Raw genomic sequence first — 22,289 nt, 5'->3', positions numbered from 1 at the left:
AAACAAAACCAACTTCACTCAAAAGCCAGTAGTCAGAAACCCAAAGAAATACTCCCTGTTTGAAAGTCGTAGCTCAGCTGAGACTTTATCAATTACCAATAAAGCGACAGGCAGGCCTTGCTCATAGGGAAGTGTCAGTTCCCCAGCAAAGTTCTGAAACCAGACATTGCCATTTCATTTCTACCAAACAGAAACCAAAAGGTGCCTCCCTGCATGAAAGCTGTTGGAGAGAAGCCATTCACCAAAGTTTCACTGCACACACTTTTTTCATAAAACCAAGATGCTCATCTCTGAGAATTTTTAATCTGTTCTTTAAAAACAGACATTTTGCTTTTATTTTTTAAAAAGGTTACCATGCATCAGTTTAAAAAAAAAAAAAAAAAAACTTTGTTGCAAGAGATTTGCTAAATTAGTCCATCTAGGAGTGCCCCAGGGCGGTCGTTTGAGAGGACCTCCGTTATGAATGAAGATGAGTTTCCTGGCAGACACCCAGTCTCTCCAAAAGCACACACTGAGGGTCCAGATCTCACAACTACTTCCTACATCAGACGTGTAAGAACTAGTCACTCTTTACTGGATCCTGAAGTCCTCCTCGAGCTGGCATAGGAATCTGTGCGCCCTGCTGGGCTTGGTGAACATCCCACTAGTAGGTTCCAAGAATTAGCTACACTGTTGCATGGTGACGATTTTTTTTTTTTCCAGGCTTAGAAAACCGCAAAGAGATTGAACCAAAAGGTAACAAAGGTTTTCTTTTTATAAATTTGTTTAGCCTTTTCCACTTTCTCTACCTCGGGACATTTTCATTGAGAGGAATTTCATTCCCTGAGACCCCTGAGCGAGGCACTGTTGCATGCGGGGTGCAGTGAGTGAGTGCGAGACGCCCAGTGTGGATGGAAAATAAAAATCACTAGAGCTTGCAGTCGCTAGCGAAGTCAGTTGCTAAATGCCGTATGGGAATGGCCCTCCAAGCGAAGAAAAACGAAGTTTGCCGGGGGCAGGCTCTAAGCGATTCTAGGCTGAGACGCGCGCGGGTAGTTACCAAGTCCGCCCTCCGCCTGCCTCGGCTGAATCTCGCCCGAGCCGGCGACCGGACGCGGGGTCCCCGCGCAGAAGCCGCCGCGGGTCTGGAGATAGCCCTTGGCGATGGGCCACAGGGGTCCCCCCGCCCCCTCCAACCTCTACCCCCAAATGCGCCTTTACGCCTCTGGAATTTAGCAGCTTGAGCGCAAGTGCGCGGGGCACACAGCGTAGACTCGGCTAGGGGCGGGGGCACCACCGGAGCCTGCTCCCCCAGGCCTAGGGTTCGAAACCGCTTGGGGTGTTCAAGGAGAGGTTATTATTTGAGCCACAGCACTACAGTTAAAAACGGAGTTTCTGAAACTCCCGGGAAAGCGAAGTCCGGGATTTGGAAAAATAACTGAATTTATAGTAAGCTTTCCAAACTCGGACTTTGCTTTATGTCATTTTTCTTAACCCTCTTCTCCCACCCACTCAGCCCCAAGCCTGAGAAAGTGTCCTAAGGGCTGAGTGCAAGCCACCTCAACCCTTCCTCTCTCTACGAACGCCCCCCCCCCAAAAAAAAGAACTTTCAGACTAGGAAAATACAAATAAACCCTGGGTGGTGAATACGGGTGCATTCAGGCGCCCCCCCAAACGCACACACACGCGCACACACACACTCAGAGCTCACTAGCAGCTCTGTCCCACCCACCTCCCGGGAGGGGAGGGACTGGGAACCTGATCTCTGGGCTCCTGCCCCGAACGTTTCCCCATCAATAACGGTGATACCATCGGTGAGCCTCCTCCCCCGCCCTCGGGGCGCCGCTGCTGCCTTTTCGCCGCTTTTTGCTAGAAAACGAAACCTCCTCTACAGCCTTCCTAGCCTCCGCCAGGGGCCAGCAGGGCCTGGAGCCGGGGGACGAGGAAAGGGGTGCAGGCAGCGTGCGTGAGGCGCCCAACATTTCTGGGGTTGTGTGCCCACCCAGTTCCGGCAGAATGGGAAAGAGGGTGAGCCCAGGCAAGGCCTCATTCCAGGCCCCATGCCAGACCCAGGGTCAAATTAGGCCAAAATAAGATACTTTTGAGGCTAGAAGGGCCAGGTCTCAGAATGAGGCGTCTCAACTTCCCTCTCCCCTTTCTAGAATCTGCGATTGAAGCGCGGCAGCCCGGAAACCCCTCTGCTGGGAACTGAATCGTGGCCCGCGGCCTTGGGGCGCAGCCCTTCTGCCCCACCAACCCACTGAGGATGCTCCAGACTAGGTCTTGGGAAAACTGAGGGGGCGTATTGGTAGAAACAAGCATGGAATCCCCAAGCTGGGAGTTTACAAAACTCGCCAAGCGCCTCCCCGAGTGCGGTTCCTCTCGGCCGCGAGGAGGTCGCGACCCTGACGCAGCTGCCGCCTCTCCCGGCTTCCCGCACTTCACTCCCAGTCGCGGATCTGCCCCTGGTATTCCGGAGGAACCTGCATGTCCGAACGTACTCGCCCGGATTCCCCCAGGGACGGCTCGACCCCGTGTAGAGCGCGAAGGTCTCAGGGGTCAGAGGCCGTGGGGAGGGACTGCAGTTGTGGCACCTCACTCGCATTCGCTGCCGCCTTTCGACCTGCTCAAAAATAAAAATTAAGCCCCACTCTGTCTCCGTTTTTTTATTGATTTAATTATTTCTCCGCATCGCGGCACGCGGAGCCTCGCCAGCGCCCTGACACTGCGGCGCCTGCACAAGCGAACCACGGAACTTGGGCCCGAGACAATGGTCGGTAATTGATGTATCGCCATCAACAATACAGGCCAATTCTCCTCTCCGGGCCATTGCGACCCTCCCCCTCCTCCCATCCCCCCTCCTCTGCCTCCCCTCTCCTCTACCCTGGCCACCGAGTGAAAGAAAACAAACAAGAAATTAGCTGGGGACGCCGAGCGCAGAGCGAAACGCCGGCTTCCACGCCGTCGAGGACGCAAAAGAACGAAAAAAGTTACTGAAGTTTGGATGCCCCCAATCAATTCGTCTCTCCTTGACCATTTTTTAATTGAACATCCCGAAGCTGATTTTACATGTTCATTTCGTTTGGTTGGTTGTGACAGTGTTAAGGGGGGAGGAAAAACTCTCCCCCCCCCTCTTAATCTTCATCCCACAGAGAGCAAGGTACGAACACGTGTGAAGCTATTCCCGGAGCTTCTCGGGGCGCACTCCCCGCGCCGTGCCGCAGGAAGGGTTGCGGGGCCGCCAGCTGGGCTTGGTTCCCGGCAGCACGAGGTGCCGGGGAGGCCCGGGCTTTAAAGAAGCCAAGCTTGTTAGTGACGGATGCGGGCAGTTCCAAACTCCGGCATCATCAGGAAAACGCGTGTGCAAGTGCACACGGCCGCGTGCGTGTACCTGGGGCGAGCGTGGATTGCTGTGTCTGCACGGACTCCTGTTTGCCGGGCAGGGATGGGGGTGCGGGATTTACATGTGCTCCCCTACATGCTCCCGGGGGGCTGGGGGAAGCGAGTTGCTCGCACCCCAGGAGCGCACAGATCCATCTTTGCCGAGGGATCTCTTTAAATATTCAGTGAGAAATAATGGCATTTGAAGCACCACCTATGGAAACATTATTATCTTCATTCTTCAACATCAGCCGCACTGATAGCTTCGTTTGTCTTTTTATCAAAATCTACTGTACCCAACAGGACCTGGGGAGAAAGGGGAGCGAGGGAGAGAGGGGAGAGGGAGTGTGTGTGTGAGAGAGAGAGGGGAGAAATTACAGCGATTGGAGAAAAGGTGAAAAGAGAGAGAACAAGGAGAAAGAATGGAGAAGTTATATTAAGGGGAAAAGTCAGCAGATGGACAACAAAAACATTCACACACACCCCCGCACAAAACCTTTAGACCTTTAAAAAAGAAAGACAAGGCTGAAGAAGCTATGAGAAAGAGAAAAGGGTCACTTTAGGGGCGCGCGGTAGGGTCGGGAGTCCCCCAAGCTCTGCCTCGGCAACTGGCGCCCACTTCGCGCGAACCGACTGCGGCACCATCCAGCCTCAAGGGCGCTCCCAAACTGGGGCGTCCTCATGAGCCCTCTCCCTTCCCGATTGCAAGATAGGGTAGGGATTGTGTATCCGCACCCCTCCTCTCCCACTACTCAGCCAAAGTTTAGTTAGTTTAGACCTCTGGGCACCGGACTGCGGGAACCTTGGAACCAGGAGACCCCGCGGCGCGAGGGGAAAAGAGCTGGGCTGAGCAGCCGACCGAGTCCCAGGTTTGCGGACGCCAGCGCCGGGTAGAAGGACCCAGCTCCCGGTTCTGCACTCCGGGGCGCGGGCAGGGAGGCTGCAGCCCAGCTCCGGGAGCTGGAGTGAGAGCGAAAAGTTTGGGCGCCGCACTCGGGCAGTGCCCAAAAGTGGAGGCGAGCTTCTGCGTCGCCAGGCAGCGCGGACAAGGACACCCACCCCCCAACCCCCGTCTCGGCGCCACCATCTAGAACCAGCAAGTTGGGAACTGCACCCTCCCCAGGGCAGGGAGTGCAGGGGTCCCAGGGACTGGACTTGTCCAGGACCAAGCTTGGCCGGGTCGCGCCACCCCATGCCGGGGGCGGGCTGCCGCGCACCGGGTAAGCAGCAGCCCCTCCCCTCCCCCCGGACGGAGCTGAACTCCGAGCCCAGGCCGGTCCCAGCTCTCCGCCCGCCCTAGGCTCGGCGGCGCCACCGCCGCCTCCCCGCGGAGTGACGCGCCCTGCAGCCAACCGGGGCGGCCGGGGGGGAGGTCCGGGAGGGGTCCTGGGCGGAGTCGAGCCGCCCCCTTATCCCACGGGCTTGGGGCTGCTTCTCCCGAAAACTTCAGCCCTAATTGTCCCGGGAATGTCCGAGGTAGAGAAAGGGAGCGAGGGAGCAAGCGAGAGGCTAGAAGATCAGGGCCCCGTGGGGGGAGGGGATGGGGTGGCGAGAGAGCTGCCCCTCCCCCCCGCCCTAAACCCATTCACGTTCCCAAACCTTTCCTGGATCCTCTTCTCCGCGCCCCCGCGAGCCCGGGATTCAGGGGATGGAGAACTCGGGGCGAAGGAGCGCCTAGCCAGGCGGCGGGCGGGAGGGAGGCCGAACCGTGGGCGGGAGGCGGACCGGCGTGGGGCTGGCTCTTCCCCACTCGCTTATTTTTTTTAATGGGGGTGGGGGTGGGCTGCTTTCTGGTACCTCTTAAAGATACGAAGAAACACGAAAAGAGACGCCAGCTCCCCAAATCCCTCCACAGGACTCCCTCCCCCCGCGGGCCGGCGCGCCTAGCGCCGGAGTTGGGAAGTTCGCAGGGCGCTCGCAGCCTAGGTCCACAGCCCCCGCCGCCCGGCCCCACCCCCACCCCACCCCCACCCCGGGCGGCTTAATTCCGGGGAGGGCTTGCTAATTTGGGTCGGCCCAGCCCGGCATGGGGGGGGTGGGTAGGAAGGAGGGAGGGAGCAGGGGGCGCCGGCCGGGGCGCCGGGCGCGCAGTGGAGTAGAGGTCGGCCCCCAGCGGCCGGGCAGCGGAGTCTCGGACGGTCGCAAAGAGGGTTAACCCAGTGTCGGGCGGCGCGGCGCGCAGAGCCAGCCCCGCGGCCGGCTTATTGGGCCAGCGCGCGGAGAGACAGGGGTCTGCAGCAAATCACGAACTAATTGATTAAGGCGAGCGGGTTTGAATAGCGCTGGCTCGGTGCCAATCGCCTTTCAAAGAGCCCCTCTATGATTAATCGCAATGCATTATTGATAATCATAATTATAGCAGGACACATGCGCGCTGCGCCCGGGGCCGGGGAGCCGGGGAGGGGGCGGGCGGGCCGGCGGGCGGGGGGAGCCGCCGCCGCCGCCGCCGCTCGATTTCCGTAATTTTGAGAAGATTTTTTTTTAGTAATTTTTTATTCTGCCCCAGCTGATGTTTGAGCCAGCATGTCGCGGAGGAAGCAAGCGAAGCCTCAACATTTCCAATCCGACCCCGAAGTGGCCTCGCTCCCCCGGCGAGATGGTGAGTGCTCCGGCCCGCGCCGCGGACACACACACACACACACACACTCACGCACACTCGGACCCACGCACACGCGGCTGGCCCCCGCGCCCACTCCCTCTGCTGCTGCATCCCCGATCGCCTTTTCCACTGGGAGCATTTTTTTTCTTTTTAATTTTCAATTTGCCTTTGCTGGGCTTCTCCTGCCCTGGAGAAGCTAGCACATCTCCCGGCAGGATCTTTCCGGAGTTGCTGGGTCCTCCCGGGGGAGGAGGGAAGGCATGCTGGCCTTGCTTCTTGGTCCCGGCTTTTCCGGGGAAATGAGCCGCAGCCCGGACCTGGAAGCCCAGCGAGGAGCGGGTGCGGTCGGAGGTGGCCCGCGCCTACGTGCGGGGGCCCCCAGCGCTCCCCGCGTGGCGCCCGGGCCCCGGCCCGGCCTCGGCCGCCAGTCCCTGCTGCCGGCGGGAAGGAAGTTTACTTCTCGCACCGGCTGAACTCCCGAGCGTGGGGGCAGCTCGCTGCGCCTCCCCTTCCCCAGGCTCACACTCTCCCTCGGCCCGCGCGGCGGATTGGGGTGTCTTTGGGGGTTCAAAGCTGCAAGAACGTGGGACCTGTGTCTGGGTGCCGGCGCCTGACACGCTGGGGTCGCGACTGGAGCGGAGAGTTGTCCTTGCTGCGGGCTGTTCCCGAGACCGTGCAGGCAGAGGAGGGGAGGAGTCGGGGTCTGGCTCCCTAAATTTCTCCTGGAATCTTTCCTCCCAACGCTTGCACCTCCACCCCCTAAAATCTTTATATTAGGTGTGCATCCTCTGCGGATCGTGTAGCTCCACACTTCCACACGGGTCGAGAAGGGGGGTCTTAGGGTAGTTTTTCAGAGCTTGGAGGTAGCCAACCAGAGGAGAATCTTCCTGAAACCAGGGCACTCGCTTTCTCCGCTGGAGGCGACAACTGTGGGTCCCGAAGGGAATGAACTTGTGCAGAACAAAGTTTGTGTGCTGGAGGTACGGCCGAGAGCGGGGAGAGATCGGGCAGGGAACTGGGGGTCCTGGAGGTGTTTCACTTTACTGGCCTCCGAGCTCCTGGGCCCAGCGCCGGAGGCGACGCAGCGGCTCCCCGGGTCATCCCGGCGCGAGGCTGGCCTCTGGGCTGCAGGAGGACGCGGGGCAAACTCAGACGGGTTTCCGCGGCTTAGGATGCCTCTCTGGAAGCCCACGTCCCGGGCGGCACTTGGGGGTATGGAGGAAAGAGTTGGTTCCCTGCAGAACCGAAAAGCGTGCCCGTGGATCCGCACCTCCGCCGGCTTAGCTGAGCGGCTGCCGGGCCCTCGGTCTCCGTCCTTCCCCAGAGGCCTGGCTCTCGGCAGGGCGAGGGCGCGGCGAAGTGAAGGGCCCCTGCTGCCTTCCCCCTGACTCTCTGGAAAGGAGAATCCTGGCGTGGGGTCCCTGTAAGAAACTGGGGGACTTGAGGCCAGCTAAGAAAATTGTTTACAATATCCGCCCCCCCCCCACCGTGCCCCTAATACTTTCTGAGTCTCTGCGATTTCTCAGTCCGTTGAAAAGAGCCTCTGAACCCCGCTTTCCACCCAAAGGCAACCTAGCCCGAAGGGTAAATCGAGGTGAAATTACCCAAGGCCGCAGCAACCTCTCCGGGTATTTTTTCCGGGTTTTCTCAGCTGTTTTTTTTCTGCTTCTGGTCCCCACACTGATTTTTCCTAAGTTTCTGATGGACCTTTTACCCTCTAATACTGTTCAGGTTGGCAGTTTGTATACAAGGTACCCAAGGAGAGGGTAGACAAGGCTTTGCTTTTTGGTTTTGCGGGGGGTTTTTTTAGTCTATTTTTAAAATTTGCACTGATTTTCTACATTTTCAGAAGACAAAATAAAAGACTGGCTTCGCAGGGAAGTGATGCGTGATAGATCTTTGCCTTTTGCCTGCTGGATCCGGAATTTTTAATAGTTAAAGCTTCTCATAAAGCGATAGCATAAAAGGTTCACTACCTCTTACCATTATTATTTATTAGTACCCCCCTTTTTTTTTTAGTTTATTTGAGCTTTGAGGTAAGTTAATTAAGTAACTGAATCAAGTTTCTTTTCTTTTCTCTCTGTCTCTTCATGTCTTTTTCTTTCCTCTGTTTTTTCTTCCCCCCAAAGCTGGTTCATTGTCCTGAGAACCAGTTAAATTGTTAGGGGCACCCCAGGAAACACCTCCCTCCCAGCCCTCTGCCCTCACCTCTCCCCACCCCCTCCTCTTTTTCTTCGGTAGTAATGGTTTTAGGTTATGACTGTTTTTACATGGTTGAACAATAAGTTTGGGAGAAGTTGCCTAGAGGGTAGATTTTGTAATAGGGCTACAGGATTTAGTGTGTTGTAATAATATTAGTACACAAGTAATCCTCCCCAGTGCCTGCCGTGCAGGAGGGCCTAACAGACCCCAGTTCTTTTTATTTGGGAATGGTTGTGAGATAAATAGAATTGAAAGTTCATGTCATAGCTCAAAGTTAACTTTTAAAAGTCTCCTTTTCTGCAGTGAATTCGGCCAGGTCTTTTTCTTCCCCACACCTTACACATACTTGTAGGAGTTTGGGTTTTTTTGTTTTGTTCTGGTTTTTTTTATGTGTCTATAAAGGTGGTTCAATTTTTAGAAAGCAAACCCTTCTCCAAACATTACGGTTACTTTTTCTGATGGCTCGAGATGGTCTTAGAATACAGTAACTGAAACATCCAATGTAAGTTAATTAAATCTCATTTGTGCTCTTCTGATGCACCTTGCATTTCCTGGTACCCACGCAGAGTGGGACCCAGAAAAGTTTGTAGACCTCAGGGACAGCAGCCCTGCAGCATGGACGGGCCCAAGGCGCTGTGTTGTATCCCGCGTGTGTGTTGAAGTGTCTGTGCTTACCAGAAAAGCCCAAGCCACTCTAAGCAGCCACAATGATAGCTTCTTCGAAGCCCGTTCAAAAAACCAAGAGTTGCTCTTCGTGTGCCGTTATATTCTTCTACTTTAGTGCAACTGTAATGTCAGAAACACTCGAAAATAATTTTAAACTTGGTCATTTTTCTGTTCCTTGTGAGAGCAAGATTATGGCAAATATGATTTGTCCCTTAAATGGTATTCAACAAGTCTCAAAGTACTTATAGAAAGATGACTGCCACTGGGAAGCTTATTCACTGAGAGAAATAATCCTCAAGGATTATTTAAAAAGATGATTAAAACCCAGTGATGGGATTTCAGTGTGTTCTTGTGTGCATCTTTGTGTATATTGGGGTTTTTCCTTCTCTGATTCTTTTAAGATTCTTATAACTACATAGATGGCCCATTCAGATCCCATTCATTTATTAAGAAAGTATTTTGGTGCTCAGCTCTCTTAAGGAAAAGATAATATTGGAAGAAAATAAAAACCACGAATCTCAGATGAAACACTGGCTCTCCTATGAAGTGTCATAAAAATGTCTCGTATTTATATGAAGAACGAAATTCTGTTATTTACCAAAGTAACTCACCCATTGTGAGCAGCTTAATAGCAACGCATTGATTTCTGGGCCCGAAAGGTTAGGGAGAACGACAATTAATTGCTTTTTTCGAAAAACCAACACCTGCAAGGTAAGGCAGTTGGAAAGAATTCATGTTTAAATCAGGCCTATTTTTAAGTTTGACATAATAGAAGATTCTGGATGAGAAAATGCAAACTGTTTTTTTGAAATGGCTTTAGGCTGCACACATTTCTTAAAATGTTAAAAGCAAGCACACAGAGTCATGATTCTGAATTTTTTGTAGTTTATTTTGCACCAACTTTCCCTATAGTTCTCAGGCACAAGTGCCAACGTCTAGATTCTTTGGGTGGGTGGGAGGGGGGGCTCTATTTCTTTTCTTTATACTTTTGGAGGCATAAGTTGTCCTTACCAACGGAGTCCTCTGGAAGGCAGAAACGCACATGTTTCTTGTGGCGATCTTCCTGGGACCTGGAGAAGAGCTAGGCGGACTGGCTAAGTTTTTTGAAATTGTTAAAAGCTAAGCTCTGTGGAGGAACCAGAACAAAATCCTTCTGCAGCCTTTACCTAGGTTTTTCTGAGACACATCTCAGGGCAGACAGCCCTATATTTCAAAATAGTCTTCAGCTATCAAGATCGAAGTAGTTTAGCAGTTTATGGAAAGAGATAATCAGTGAACTGGAGAACCGACACCCCTCCCCCCAAAAAAGAAAAAAAGTTTTGTATGCCAGGCTTTAGAAACCGGGATGTGTGGAGCTGTTTTAACCTTTGCCTGCCTCCTCCCATGCAGAGGTGACAAGGTCCAGACCATAATATGTCCTTCAGTATCGTCCCAGTGACCCCCAAATTGAGTCTTGCTAGTCACTTAGCAGGAAGTTGGTGGTTTATTTTAGTTTCACCTTATCAGCCTGGCTTCTTTTCCTAACCTTATTCCCCTGTCACCCTCAGATGCCAGACCCCCAAAGGGGAAGATTGACAGGTGGTTCCCATAGCTCAGTTTTACCCTTAAACAACAGGGATTTAGTTTCTTGTGCCTTTGCCAATGTTTATGTAGTCAAAGTTTAGATCTCGCCTTAAGGAGTCTCTCTTTTACGCGTCACTGGAACAGGAAAGCCACAAAGAAGTTTTTGAACAAACCCTTGCAACTGGAACCCCATCTAGTGTTCAGTTTGATTCATCCCTGGGAAAGACATTTCGCCCTTTCATTTCTTGTGTGCATTAGGTGGGCTTGGATCCCTGCTTTAAAAAGAGTGTCTTGTCCGTGTTGTCACTTTCTCAGAGATTTTATTTGTATTCTTCTACTCAGGAATACACTAATCCTGGTCAGACCACTAAGGGCGCTTACAGGGGCCCAGTAAATTTGTCATTAGCTTACATATGACATAGAAGAAACTTTAGACCTTACAGAAAAATAATAGACACAGCGTATACCATAGTGTTCAAAATTTCTTCAGAGTCTTACAGGGAACATTTCAGACTCAAGCTTGTCCCGGATCTATTGGAAAGTAAAAATTGAAAAAGATTAAAATTCGATCAATCAGATGTTTGTAGTAGCCTCTCCAAATAGGTCTAAGGAAAGAAATAGCCTGTTAAAATTACAAACGCCAAAACCACTATCGTGAGAGGGTCTGTTTTAAAAAATGTAAATGCACTTATAGATAATGTGAAGGACAGTGAGTATCTTTCTGAGGAGCTCCAAAACCCCCTAAATCTGGTCGAGTCAAGTGTTTGTTTTTGGGGGGGTTTGTTTTGTTTTGGTTTGGTTTCTTCCTTTCCTGGCTGGCTGCACCTTTCTGTGGGGGGAGCACGGTTTTCTTTTTATTTTTTCAGTAGATAGATAAGTTGAAACTCTTCGGTTTTCTGCTTCCAATTCTGTACTGTTCAGTTCAGATGATGAATAACTGAAATTTTGAATTGGGCACCAAGTATCTAAATAGCACGTTAGGAATTAAAATATCTGGGGTTTTTTGGTATAAATTTGGTAGGGGTATAAGATCACCTTCTTCCCCTCCCCAGATAAGGCCCAGAAATTTCCAAGTATCTTTTTGCGTATACCTACATAGAAAACTCCTGCTTCCTAAATTTTCCTGTCTTACTCTAGCACTAGGTAACGACTTTAATTCTTTAATTTGTATGCAAAATCCATAGAAAAGGAACTGGATTGTTATTTTCACCAGAGTACAAGGAGCAAGGCAAGTGTATTTACTATAATGAGGTCACCAGTTGCCATCCTGGGTAACAGATTTTTTGAGGGAGATACAAGATAGCGGATGATCAGAAAAATGAATTAGAACATGTTCCTCTGTTGTGTGTGTGAGAGAGAGAATATGTGTATCTTATTACCACTGAAAATATTCCCTTGGTAGTTAAAGATTCAAACTAGTCCTCCTGTTTTCTCTTCTTGTTTTTAAGCTGATTCACTGGAATTCTGTTCAGAATACAGATAGATTTAAAGTTCGGAATTATTACAGTGTAGCGACACCTGCTTTTCAAATAAATCAAAATAGATACCAGGATTTGGGGGGTGGGGGTGGGAGGTGCATGAACATCAGGAAATTAAATTAGTTGACTCTACAGTGAGATCAGATGTCAGCTTATTAAAATGGTGTGAAAATCTAAGCTAAAATGTGGGTAACTTTTTTAACGCAGTCTCTTTCTTAGCAGCAAGCAGGCTTTTATTTTTAAGCATCTTTATTTTCCAGTTAGCACAATCCTCAGTATAAAAAATGTTCAGGTTGACAAACTCGAAAATTCTCAAGTGAATCTTCAGGCAGCACAAATTCAGAATTCAAGTGCAAGGAAGCCATCATCCTGTAAAGTAACCTTTCTTTTATTTTCTCTCTATCTTAGGAGACTATCAGATGTTTGCAAGTTATAAAGAATTAAAATGTCCTTTAATCGTAAGCACAGATGTGCTAAATATTTGAAGCAACTACATTGTAATGTGTACAATTGATGAAGTCAGTTTTCTGATTTCCCTTGCTAGTTATTTAGCTCTGAATCTGTCATTATTTGTCTAAGCCCAGCTGACCAAGCAAAACTGTGTTTTAAAGTGGCTTTATGTTTTGATAAATGTGAGCTGGTTGAAAAGTATTTTCCACTGAATGCAGAGCTTAATAGAACATGCTGACATAATAGTTTTAATGCATTTTGTTGAAAATGTGTGAACAAACAGAATAGCTTTTGTTCCTTCGTAATTGGCTGTAAAAGTAGATGGAAACATAACCATTACATATGGAAATGTGCGAAGAGAAAGAAATAACATTTCTGTTGAATATATTAGGAATTGCATTTCCTAGTTTAAAATAAGCATCTAAAATGGATGCATCATTCAAAATCGGTTGTCAAAATAAGAAGCTTTCAAGAGAATTTTTGTCACATTATTTTTGTCCCAAGTGAAGCAACCTAACTTTAGCAAATTTCATCTAATATTTGGTTTGTATGATTTCTAAGGACAGGGGAAGAGACAGGGGGAAAACGTGCTTAAAACGGCACCTTCAGTGTGTGTAGGAATCCGGTGCCAATTAGGATGATCAGACATTACACGAAAACCGAATCATTATTGGTATTTTCTGCTACCACTAAGATTTCTTTGGTGGCGTTAATGCATTTCGCGCTATACCCTCGTGGAGATTAAAAGATGGGCATTAGGGAAGCTGGCTTGTTAAGTATAACTTAGCTTACTCAAGGAACAGTCCCGTGAGTAAAGTGTACATGCGTTTAGCTACTTCACCAGGGGTTCTAATCAACTTCGGCATCACTCAAGGCAAATGGAGTCAAGGCATTTCCAGAAAGCACTATTTAGGTATTCATTTTATTTTCTGGAATGTAAAACTACTCAAGCTTTTTTGATGTTTACTACAAAAAGGCCAAAGACCAGTTCTTCTGAGCAGACTCTTACGTTTGCTGCAAAAAGCAACATTTTGATTTTGCATTTATTCCTATCTGCAGTTACTTTTTTTTTTTTTTTCTCCTGCAAGTTTTCTGGGAGATTCAATTTGGAAGTCATGGAAACTACCTATTATCTGATTCAGTTCTGCAGAAAAGCTTGCAGGGAGGTAATCCTTGAATTAAACAGTTTTTTTTTTTTCCACAGCCTTCGTAGATGACCACACACCATTTGTACAACAGAAGTTGGTGTTCCCCATGCAGGGCAAACAATGGGACGCCATCCTGCCTTTGAATAGGGTGTTAGCTTGGAGTTGGAGATTTTTATGTTTAATTTACAAATGGATCTCAGTGAGAAGACATCTGAGCAACCAGTGGAAACAAACATGAAATAAAGGGATTTTTATAATAAAAGGTTCAGGACAATCTGTTAAACAATTGATAACAGTTAAGAGCAAACTGTTTTTAAAGGCATTCAGACTAGGAGAATTGCAAATCATTTCCAAACTCTAAACCAAGAATTATTTCTTAGGGGATGGGAACACTTCCCTCTACTGCACAGCCTTCTTTAAGTTGATGTGTAATCAGGAATGTAAATCTCATGCCAGTTTTTATAGATAAAAGGAGCACTTTCGAGGAGGTATTAGGGACATAACACTGCCATGTGGGCCATCGTGGCCTATATTCCTTGATTAGTGGAATTGTAGCCAGGGTTGCATTCTTTAATTTTAAAAATAAACATGCCAGAGGGTGATATATAGGTGCCAGGCAGGCCTTGTAACGAATGTCACCACTGTGTGAGTGTTGCTTTCCCTTCCTTATTCGAGTGAGTCTTGAGCAGGGGTGCAGAGGATTTGTGACTGATGTAACTGGAGTGCATTTGTCACAAACTTAGCTCAGGTTCCAGGTAGGGCCTGGAGGTGACTTTCAAGTTGTCAATCTCCAGCTTGGTGATATGCGTTTTTTTTTCTCCCTTGTCAACAACTGATTGGAACCTGAATGACTACAAATTAGTTTAGTGACAGGACAAACTGTCACAGATATCTTTGAATCAGTTGAAAATGAATAAGGTTGACAGAAACTCAAGAGCCTAATAAGTCCCCAGGACGGTGGCTGGAGCCTCCCCGCGCAAGTAGACAGTAAGGGGGATAAGATATTGGAAATCAATATTTTGCTATGGAATTTCATTATACGCCAATGTCTTCCATTCATAGTATTTTATATTTTGATGAATTATCTGAAGGCCACGAGTGTCTGAGATCCTAGATTGATGGCAATTCCTCCTTACCCTTAAAAATGAATTGCGAATGTTCCTATTGATTAATTTCTAAGGGTTACAGTTTTGAGTTTTGCAAACAGAAAACAATTGGTTAACTTTTTTTTCTTTTTTTTTTTTTTTTTGGTAAGTCATGGGGGATGGCCGTGGGTCCCTGGTCCCCTTTCTAATCCTGTACCTTTTGATGTTCGTAGGAGACACAGAAAAGGGCCAACCAAGTCGCGCCACGAAGAGCAAGGACGCCCATGTCTGTGGCCGGTGCTGTGCTGAGTTCTTTGAATTATCAGATCTTCTGCTTCACAAGAAGAACTGTACTAAAAATCAATTAGTTTTAATCGTAAATGAAAATCCGACCTCCCCGCCTGAAACTTTCTCCCCCAGCCCCCCTCCCGATAACCCTGAGGAACAAATGAACGACACAGCTAACAAAACAGATGGAGTAGACTGCAGAGACCTCTCGGAACACAGTGGGCCTGACCGGGAAGAGTCCATGGAGGCGGAGGCCCCGGCTGCTAACAAAAGCGGCGGTGGCAGCAGCAGTGGCACTTCTGGTGGCAGCGGCCTCAGCAGTACAGCCCCAGGCTGCAGCAGCAGTCCTTCCCCAGGTACCTCAGCACTCACAACCTCTCTACCTCAACTCGGGGACCTGACGACACTGGGCAACTTCTCCGTGATCAATAGCAACGTCATCATCGAGAACCTCCAGAGCACCAAGGTGGCGGTGGCCCAGTTCTCCCAGGAAGCGAGGTGCAGTGGGGCCTCCGGGGGCAAGCTGGCCGTCCCCGCCCTCATGGAGCAGCTCTTAGCTCTGCAGCAGCAGCAGATCCACCAGCTGCAACTGATCGAACAGATTCGTCACCAAATATTGCTGTTGGCGTCTCAGAACGCAGACCTGCCAACGTCTTCTAGTCCTTCTCAAGGTACTTTACGAACATCTGCCAACCCCTTGTCCACGCTGAGTTCCCATTTGTCTCAGCAGCTGGCGGCAGCAGCTGGATTAGCGCAGAGCCTCGCCAGCCAATCTGCCAGCATTAGTGGTGTGAAGCAGCTACCCCCCATCCAGCTACCTCAGAGCAGTTCTGGCAACCCCATCATTCCATCCAACAGTGGCTCTTCTCCCAATATCAACATATTGGCGGCCGCAGTTAGCACCCCGTCCTCGGAAAAAGTGGCTTCGAGCGCTGGTGCCTCCCACGTCAGCAACCCAGCGGTCTCAGCGTCATCCTCACCAGCTTTCGCAATAAGCAGCTTGTTAAGTCCTGCGTCTAATCCACTTCTACCTCAGCCGGCCCCTGCTAACTCCGTTTTCCCCAGCCCTTTGCCCAGCGTCGGAACAACTGCGGAGGATTTAAACTCCTTGTCTGCCTTGGCCCAGCAAAGAAAAAGCAAGCCACCAAATGTCACTGCCTTCGAAGTGAAAAGCACTTCCGATGAGGCGTTCTTCAAACACAAGTGCAGGTTCTGCGCCAAGGTCTTTGGGAGCGACAGTGCCTTGCAGATCCACTTGCGCTCCCACACCGGGGAGAGACCCTTCAAGTGCAACATCTGTGGGAACAGGTTCTCCACCAAGGGCAACCTGAAAGTTCACTTTCAGCGCCACAAAGAGAAATACCCTCACATCCAGATGAACCCTTACCCCGTGCCTGAACACTTGGACAACATCCCCACGAGTACCGGCATCCCCTACGGCATGTCCATCCCTCCAGAGAAGCCAGTCACCAGCTGGCTCGACACCAAACCAGTCCTGCCCACCCTGACCACTTCGGTTGGCCTGCCATTGCCCCCCACCCTCCCGAGCCTGCTACCCTTCATCAAGACGGAAGAGCCAGCCCCCATCCCCATCAGCCATTCTGCTGCCAGCCCCCCGGGCTCTGTCAAAAGCGACTCTGGGGTCCCCGAATTGGCCACGAGAAACCTGGGTGGGCTCTCAGAGGAAGCTGAAGGGCCTACTCTGCCACCTTCCAGTGGCAAAAGTGAAGAGAGTGGTGTGGTCACCAACTCAGTCCCACCAGTGGGCAGCAGCTCGCTGAGCTCCCCGGCAGCCGACTGCGGCCCGGGAGGGGCCACCACTTTTACCAACCCCTTGTTGCCGCTCATGTCCGAGCAGTTTAAAGCCAAGTTTCCTTTTGGGGGACTCTTGGACTCAGCCCAGGCGTCAGAGACGTCCAAGCTTCAGCAGCTGGTAGAAAACATTGACAAGAAGGCCACTGACCCCAACGAGTGTGTCATCTGCCATCGGGTCCTCAGCTGTCAGAGCGCCTTGAAAATGCACTACCGGACGCACACTGGGGAGAGGCCCTTTAAGTGCAAGATCTGTGGCCGCGCTTTTACCACGAAAGGGAATCTCAAGACCCACTACAGTGTGCACCGCGCGATGCCCCCGCTCCGAGTCCAACATTCCTGCCCCATCTGCCAGAAGAAGTTCACCAACGCCGTTGTCCTACAGCAGCACATCCGCATGCACATGGGGGGCCAGATCCCCAACACCCCGGTCCCTGACAGCTACCCCGAGTCCATGGAGTCTGACACAGGCTCCTTTGATGAGAAAAATTTTGATGACCTAGACAACTTCTCCGATGAAAACATGGAAGACTGTCCCGAGGGCAGCATCCCTGACACACCCAAGTCCGCAGACGCGTCCCAAGATAGCTTATCTTCCTCGCCTTTGCCCCTGGAGATGTCGAGCATCGCTGCTCTGGAAAACCAGATGAAGATGATCAACGCCGGCCTGGCGGAGCAGCTGCAGGCCAGCCTGAAGTCTGTAGAGAATGGATCGGTCGAGGGGGACGTCCTGACCAATGATTCGTCCTCGGTGGGTGGTGACATGGAGAGCCAGAGTGCAGGCAGCCCGGCCATCTCAGAGTCTACCTCTTCCATGCAGGCTCTGTCCCCATCCAACAGCACCCAGGAGTTCCACAAGTCACCCAGTGTTGAGGAGAAGCCACAGAGAGCCGTCCCAGGCGAGTTTGCCAATGGCTTGTCTCCCACCCCAGTGAATGGTGGGGCTTTGGATTTGACATCTAGTCACGCAGAGAAAATCATCAAGGAAGATTCTTTGGGGATCCTCTTCCCTTTCAGAGACCGGGGTAAATTTAAAAATACTGCTTGCGACATTTGTGGCAAAACATTTGCTTGTCAGAGTGCCTTGGACATTCACTATAGAAGTCATACCAAAGAGAGACCATTTATTTGCACAGTTTGCAATCGCGGCTTTTCCACCAAGGGAAACCTGAAGCAGCACATGCTGACACATCAGATGCGAGACCTTCCGTCACAGCTCTTCGAGCCCAGCGCCAGCCTCGGCCCCAATCAGAACTCCGCGGCGATTCCCGCCAACTCCTTGTCATCTCTCATCAAAACAGAGGTCAACGGCTTTGTGCATGTTTCTCCTCAGGACAGTAAGGACACCCCTACCAGTCACGTCCCTTCTGGGCCCCTGTCTTCCTCTGCCACCTCCCCAGTTCTGCTCCCAGCTCTGCCCAGGAGAACTCCCAAACAGCACTACTGCAACACGTGTGGCAAGACCTTCTCGTCTTCGAGTGCCCTGCAGATTCACGAGAGAACCCACACTGGAGAGAAACCCTTTGCTTGCACTATTTGTGGAAGAGCATTCACGACAAAAGGCAATCTTAAGGTACCCAGCTCACCCGCACACCACCCACCCCCTCTGCCCTTCTCATTGCCACTGATTGTAATGCATGCCCCCCAGGGTCATTGGCCCTTCTCACAGGGGAGCCCGCCGCACGTGGCTGAGTGGGGAGAATCGTGGGTGCCCGGGAGAGGGTCAGGTTCATGGCAGGGACAAGAGCAGGCTGCAGCTTGCTGGATGTCAGGGCGCATTGAATAATTTGGTACCTAAAGCGAAGCAGCGGCCTCTCTCTGTTGTCTCGCTAAGTGCACCAAATGAATTGCTTTACCTACCAAGTAAGACAGCTTGGCGTTGCCATGGGGTATTGATTAAAGACCTCCGTGCGGCCTGAGTGCTGCCTGGATCACTTAATAATTACGGTTCTCCTCGGTGCGTGCATCTATTTTTCATAACCGTGCGGTCCAGCATGGTTTGTTTGTCTAAAAACAATAACGTCACTGCTCTGCTAATGGGTATTATGATAATTGATTATACAACATTTCCTACTGATACGTGTTGGAAATAAAGTAAATATGCTTAAGTTCTAGAGCATCAGTTGCGCACTCTTAGTGTGTACATTTTTCTGTTGACAGAGCATTTCTCTGGAGATTGCTGCCAGTAACGTGAGAGATGAATAATTACTTTCTGGTTTCTCTTTCCGTGCACGGGCCCTCCAATGGGCAATCAGCGAGGGGGACTTTCTTCCTATCTGAAAAGGACATTTATAGGGTTAAGAGTGTCAGATACAATACTTAGGATTGCAATGAGAGTGGACATAACAATTCTGGCCCTGAAAGGGGCTGTCTGCGACTGACTGGCTTGCTTGAGGCCATTATAAGCTAAATATGGGTAATAAAAAAAGAGTAAGTAAGGCATCTTTGCTCAGGAAGAGGAAAGATGGCCCAGGGCTGCAGACAGGGAACGCGTTATTACCAGGGGAGGAGAGTGGATGGTTCCTGTTACCTTTTCCACTGTCTGTCACGTAATGAGAATAGACATTTGGGCCACTGGCTTTGTCCAGTGTTGGGATATGAGTTGAGACAGATTCTACTATTAAGCTTCTCTCTTCTCCCCCCTCCCTCCCGTCTTTTTTCCTCTCCCCCTCCCTATCCCAGGTACACATGGGCACTCACATGTGGAACAGCACCCCCGCGAGACGGGGTCGCCGGCTATCTGTGGACGGCCCCATGACATTTCTAGGAGGCAATCCCGTCAAGTTCCCAGAAATGTTCCAGAAGGATTTGGCGGCAAGATCAGGAAGTGGGGATCCTTCCAGCTTCTGGAATCAGTATGCAGCCGCGCTCTCCAACGGGCTGGCCATGAAGGCCAATGAGATCTCCGTCATTCAGAACGGTGGCATCCCTCCAATTCCTGGAAGCCTGGACAGTGGGAACAGCTCACCTATTAGTGGGCTGACAGGAAATCTGGAGAAGCTCCAGAACTCAGAGCCCAGCGCTCCTCTGGCTGGCCTGGAGAAAATGGCAGGCAGTGAGAACGGAACTAACTTCCGTTTCACCCGTTTCGTGGAGGACAGCAAAGAGATCGTCACAAGTTAAAGTAGCTTGGGTTGGAGACATAGCATTCCCCTTCCGAATGTGACCTACGGTGGCCTCCGACGCCTTGCCCCGTGCCCCTGCCTTCTGGTCCCCAGTTCTATGAACTACGACATTCTGAAGACATTCTTTTGTACCTTGTTCAACTTCTAGAGTTCTAAGAAAGCTTATTTATTAGTGATATAACCTTGCTTTGCAAACAGAATGCAAGCGTTAACTTTGGTCTTCTGTATTTTGGACTAAATACTAATTGACTAGAGTGCTGTAAACTTGCTGTAACTTTTATGGCAATTGCAAGTCGCCCTGCTAGGCAGTTATAATCTGGCATTAACTTATTTTCTATATCCAGTTTAATATGAATCTGGTGGTGATGCAATGCCTCAGTGATGCATTAGATCTCTAATAAAGTCTGTATATAAATGTACACTTTGATCCTGCTGGAAAATTTTATCAGCAAACACATTGTCTAATCTTTCAAAACAGATTTAAGGAAGAGAACTGAAAGTACAGACTGAACAGTGTGGTTCTTTGGAGGGTTTGGTTTTTTTTTTTTTGATTTTTATTCTAAAATCCAACCTGCTTTTTTGTTTCGTAGATTTAACCATTTCCGTTTGGAACTGCTATTTGTATTGTGCTTTTTACTTGAGTCATCCTCAATGTCGATAGGTTTCTGTACAGTAATAAGCACGCAGAATTCTTTAGAGGAAAAAAAAAAAAAACAAGTGTTGTTTTGGTAGTTGAAACTGAGACGTAACATTTTGCCTTGTAGGTATATTCACAATAGAAAATGTGTGCTGGAATTTCACATTGCTGCTAAGGACAGCATCTTGAACAACATTCTTGTATATACAAGAAATATCACTTTCATTAAAATGTACATATGTTCCTTACAAGAGCAAATGCTTCTTCTTGATCAAGAGAGCAGGTATAGTGTTTGTTTATTTTGTACTAGGTATGGAAGAAAAAAAAATTGGACTGTTACATGCACTTTCTTGGAAAGTTGAAAGGAAGGGGGGTGTCCAGTTTCTTTAACATTTAATACTTACTAACAACAGAGATACTGTAATTTTACTCAAGTAATCAAATACATTTTTTTTGCAACAGATAAAACAGAATACTGTGTCTGTGTTTTTAGAGTGCATTTCTATTTACCCAGGCCCCTGAATGTATTTTAATGTCTCCCCAGGTGACAGTAAATTGTGTATCTCTCTTTAAATAATTGTGAAAGGCAGACCAGAAACAGGTTTGCATGGGCCTGTGTTTCCTTTTATTTTGAAATTTGGAGGCTCTAGCTGTTTTCCCAATACCCATGACTTATTTGGGAATGTATTTCATAGCCTTTCCACTCTCAACTCACCCTCCCCCACCCCCAAGGAAAAAGAAAAAAAAAAAAATCAAAGGATGCTGGAGGCTTCATCCTGACAGGTAAGTTTTCTGAAGCGAGATGTTTATGCCAATTTAGATTTCAGTTTTTATTTCAACTATTCTGGTTTTATTTCACTCAATTCGGTCTGCTTTTCAGGCAGCTGAAAGCTTCGCTGCTGGGTTCCTGATACAACCAGGTTGTATAATCTGATTCTGAAATTGGGCCTGGACCCAGAGAGGTCACAGTGTTCTTTACACAATTAGTCTTTTAGGAATGTGAATGTATATACATATTTTTTGAGAGGAAAAGTCCATTGTAAAGAATATGTCTAGTCAACTGGAATATTTCACCATGAAATTCAATGCGATTCTTTCTTTTGTTTTGGGGGGAAATAGGTTTTCTTGAGGTGCACCATTTTGGGGATGAGCAAACCCAATGGGTGGAAGTTTGGTCTAGAAAGGTCTGTGAATATTGTTTTTTCCCCAGGAAGGTGCTGAAATGGCTTAGTGGCTGTGTCCAGGTAAGGGAAAGGCATGGCGGTCACCTTCCAGCAGAAGTAGCCGCATCTCCCTGGAGCGTCCTTAGAACCTGGAAGAACAGGCTCAACCTTGCGGCCTAGGGCCTAGGCCCCGCCTGCCCAGTCTGCTGAAGGCAGGCGCTGACCCACCCCACCCCCCATCCCCTTAGGCGCCCCTGACCAGGGCAGGACTGCACTGGGAGCGTGCAGGGTGTGGGGATGGTCTTAGCACCCCCCAAATTGGCGAGATGTCTAGATTGCACCTCTCCAGTCTGGTTCCTGCCGCCCTAGTAATGATCTTCTTCCCCCCAGAGTGGGGACAAGGAGTGAATCCCAACCAGAAACTCTTGTTCTACGCGGGCCAGATGAGATGTTGTGGTTGGGGAGATGATGTTCTCTTTCCAGGCGCTGGGCGTGGCAAGGAGGGGGTTCCCCAGGGCTGTGTGCCCTCTGCGCCCAGGCACTTCAACTGCGCCCCAGGACAAGCCTGGGGACATGGAGGGAGGGGGATGAAGGGCTGCGGGCCACCGGAGGAGCAGGCTCGGACAGTGCCCTCTTCCTCACATGCCCTGGCCTCTGTCGCTCCTCCCCAAAGCGGCTGCCGCGCCACACCGAGCACTCGCGGGTGAACTGCA

At 49.7% G+C, this 22,289-nt stretch overlaps 1 protein-coding gene and 2 long non-coding RNA genes across 4 annotated transcripts in view; 2 read left to right on the top strand and 1 right to left on the bottom strand.

Annotated features, from left to right (window-relative positions):
- LOC111726242 overlaps nucleotides 1-5,228 on the bottom strand; it is a 14,111-nt gene extending 8,883 nt beyond the window's left edge. For both annotated transcript variants that reach the window (XR_002774065.1, XR_002774064.1), the window contains exon 1: nucleotides 4,960-5,228. This is a non-coding gene — a long non-coding RNA (uncharacterized LOC111726242). The remainder of the gene's footprint in view (nucleotides 1-4,959) is intronic.
- LOC111726241 lies at nucleotides 1,801-2,629 on the top strand. Its single transcript, XR_002774063.1, has 2 exons — nucleotides 1,801-2,007; nucleotides 2,142-2,629. It is a non-coding gene; the product is annotated as an uncharacterized LOC111726241 (long non-coding RNA).
- A 253-nt stretch (nucleotides 5,229-5,481) lies between the features above and the next one.
- SALL1 (spalt like transcription factor 1) lies at nucleotides 5,482-20,893 on the top strand. The gene is made up of 3 exons (XM_003792539.3): nucleotides 5,482-5,959; nucleotides 14,785-18,224; nucleotides 19,334-20,893. Exons 1-3 carry the CDS (start codon nucleotides 5,884-5,886, stop codon nucleotides 19,772-19,774), a joined length of 3,957 nt encoding a protein of 1,318 aa, XP_003792587.1. The 5' UTR covers nucleotides 5,482-5,883; the 3' UTR covers nucleotides 19,775-20,893.
- The last annotated feature ends 1,396 nt before the right edge of the window (nucleotides 20,894-22,289 follow it).

The sequence above is a fragment of the Otolemur garnettii genome, unplaced genomic scaffold (assembly GCF_000181295.1).
Source record: "Otolemur garnettii isolate 467f Iridium unplaced genomic scaffold, OtoGar3 scaffold00058, whole genome shotgun sequence".
Classification (NCBI taxonomy): domain Eukaryota; kingdom Metazoa; phylum Chordata; class Mammalia; order Primates; family Galagidae; genus Otolemur; species Otolemur garnettii.
Note: the sequence above shows the minus strand (reverse complement) of the source record. Positions and strands in the feature narration are given on the sequence as shown.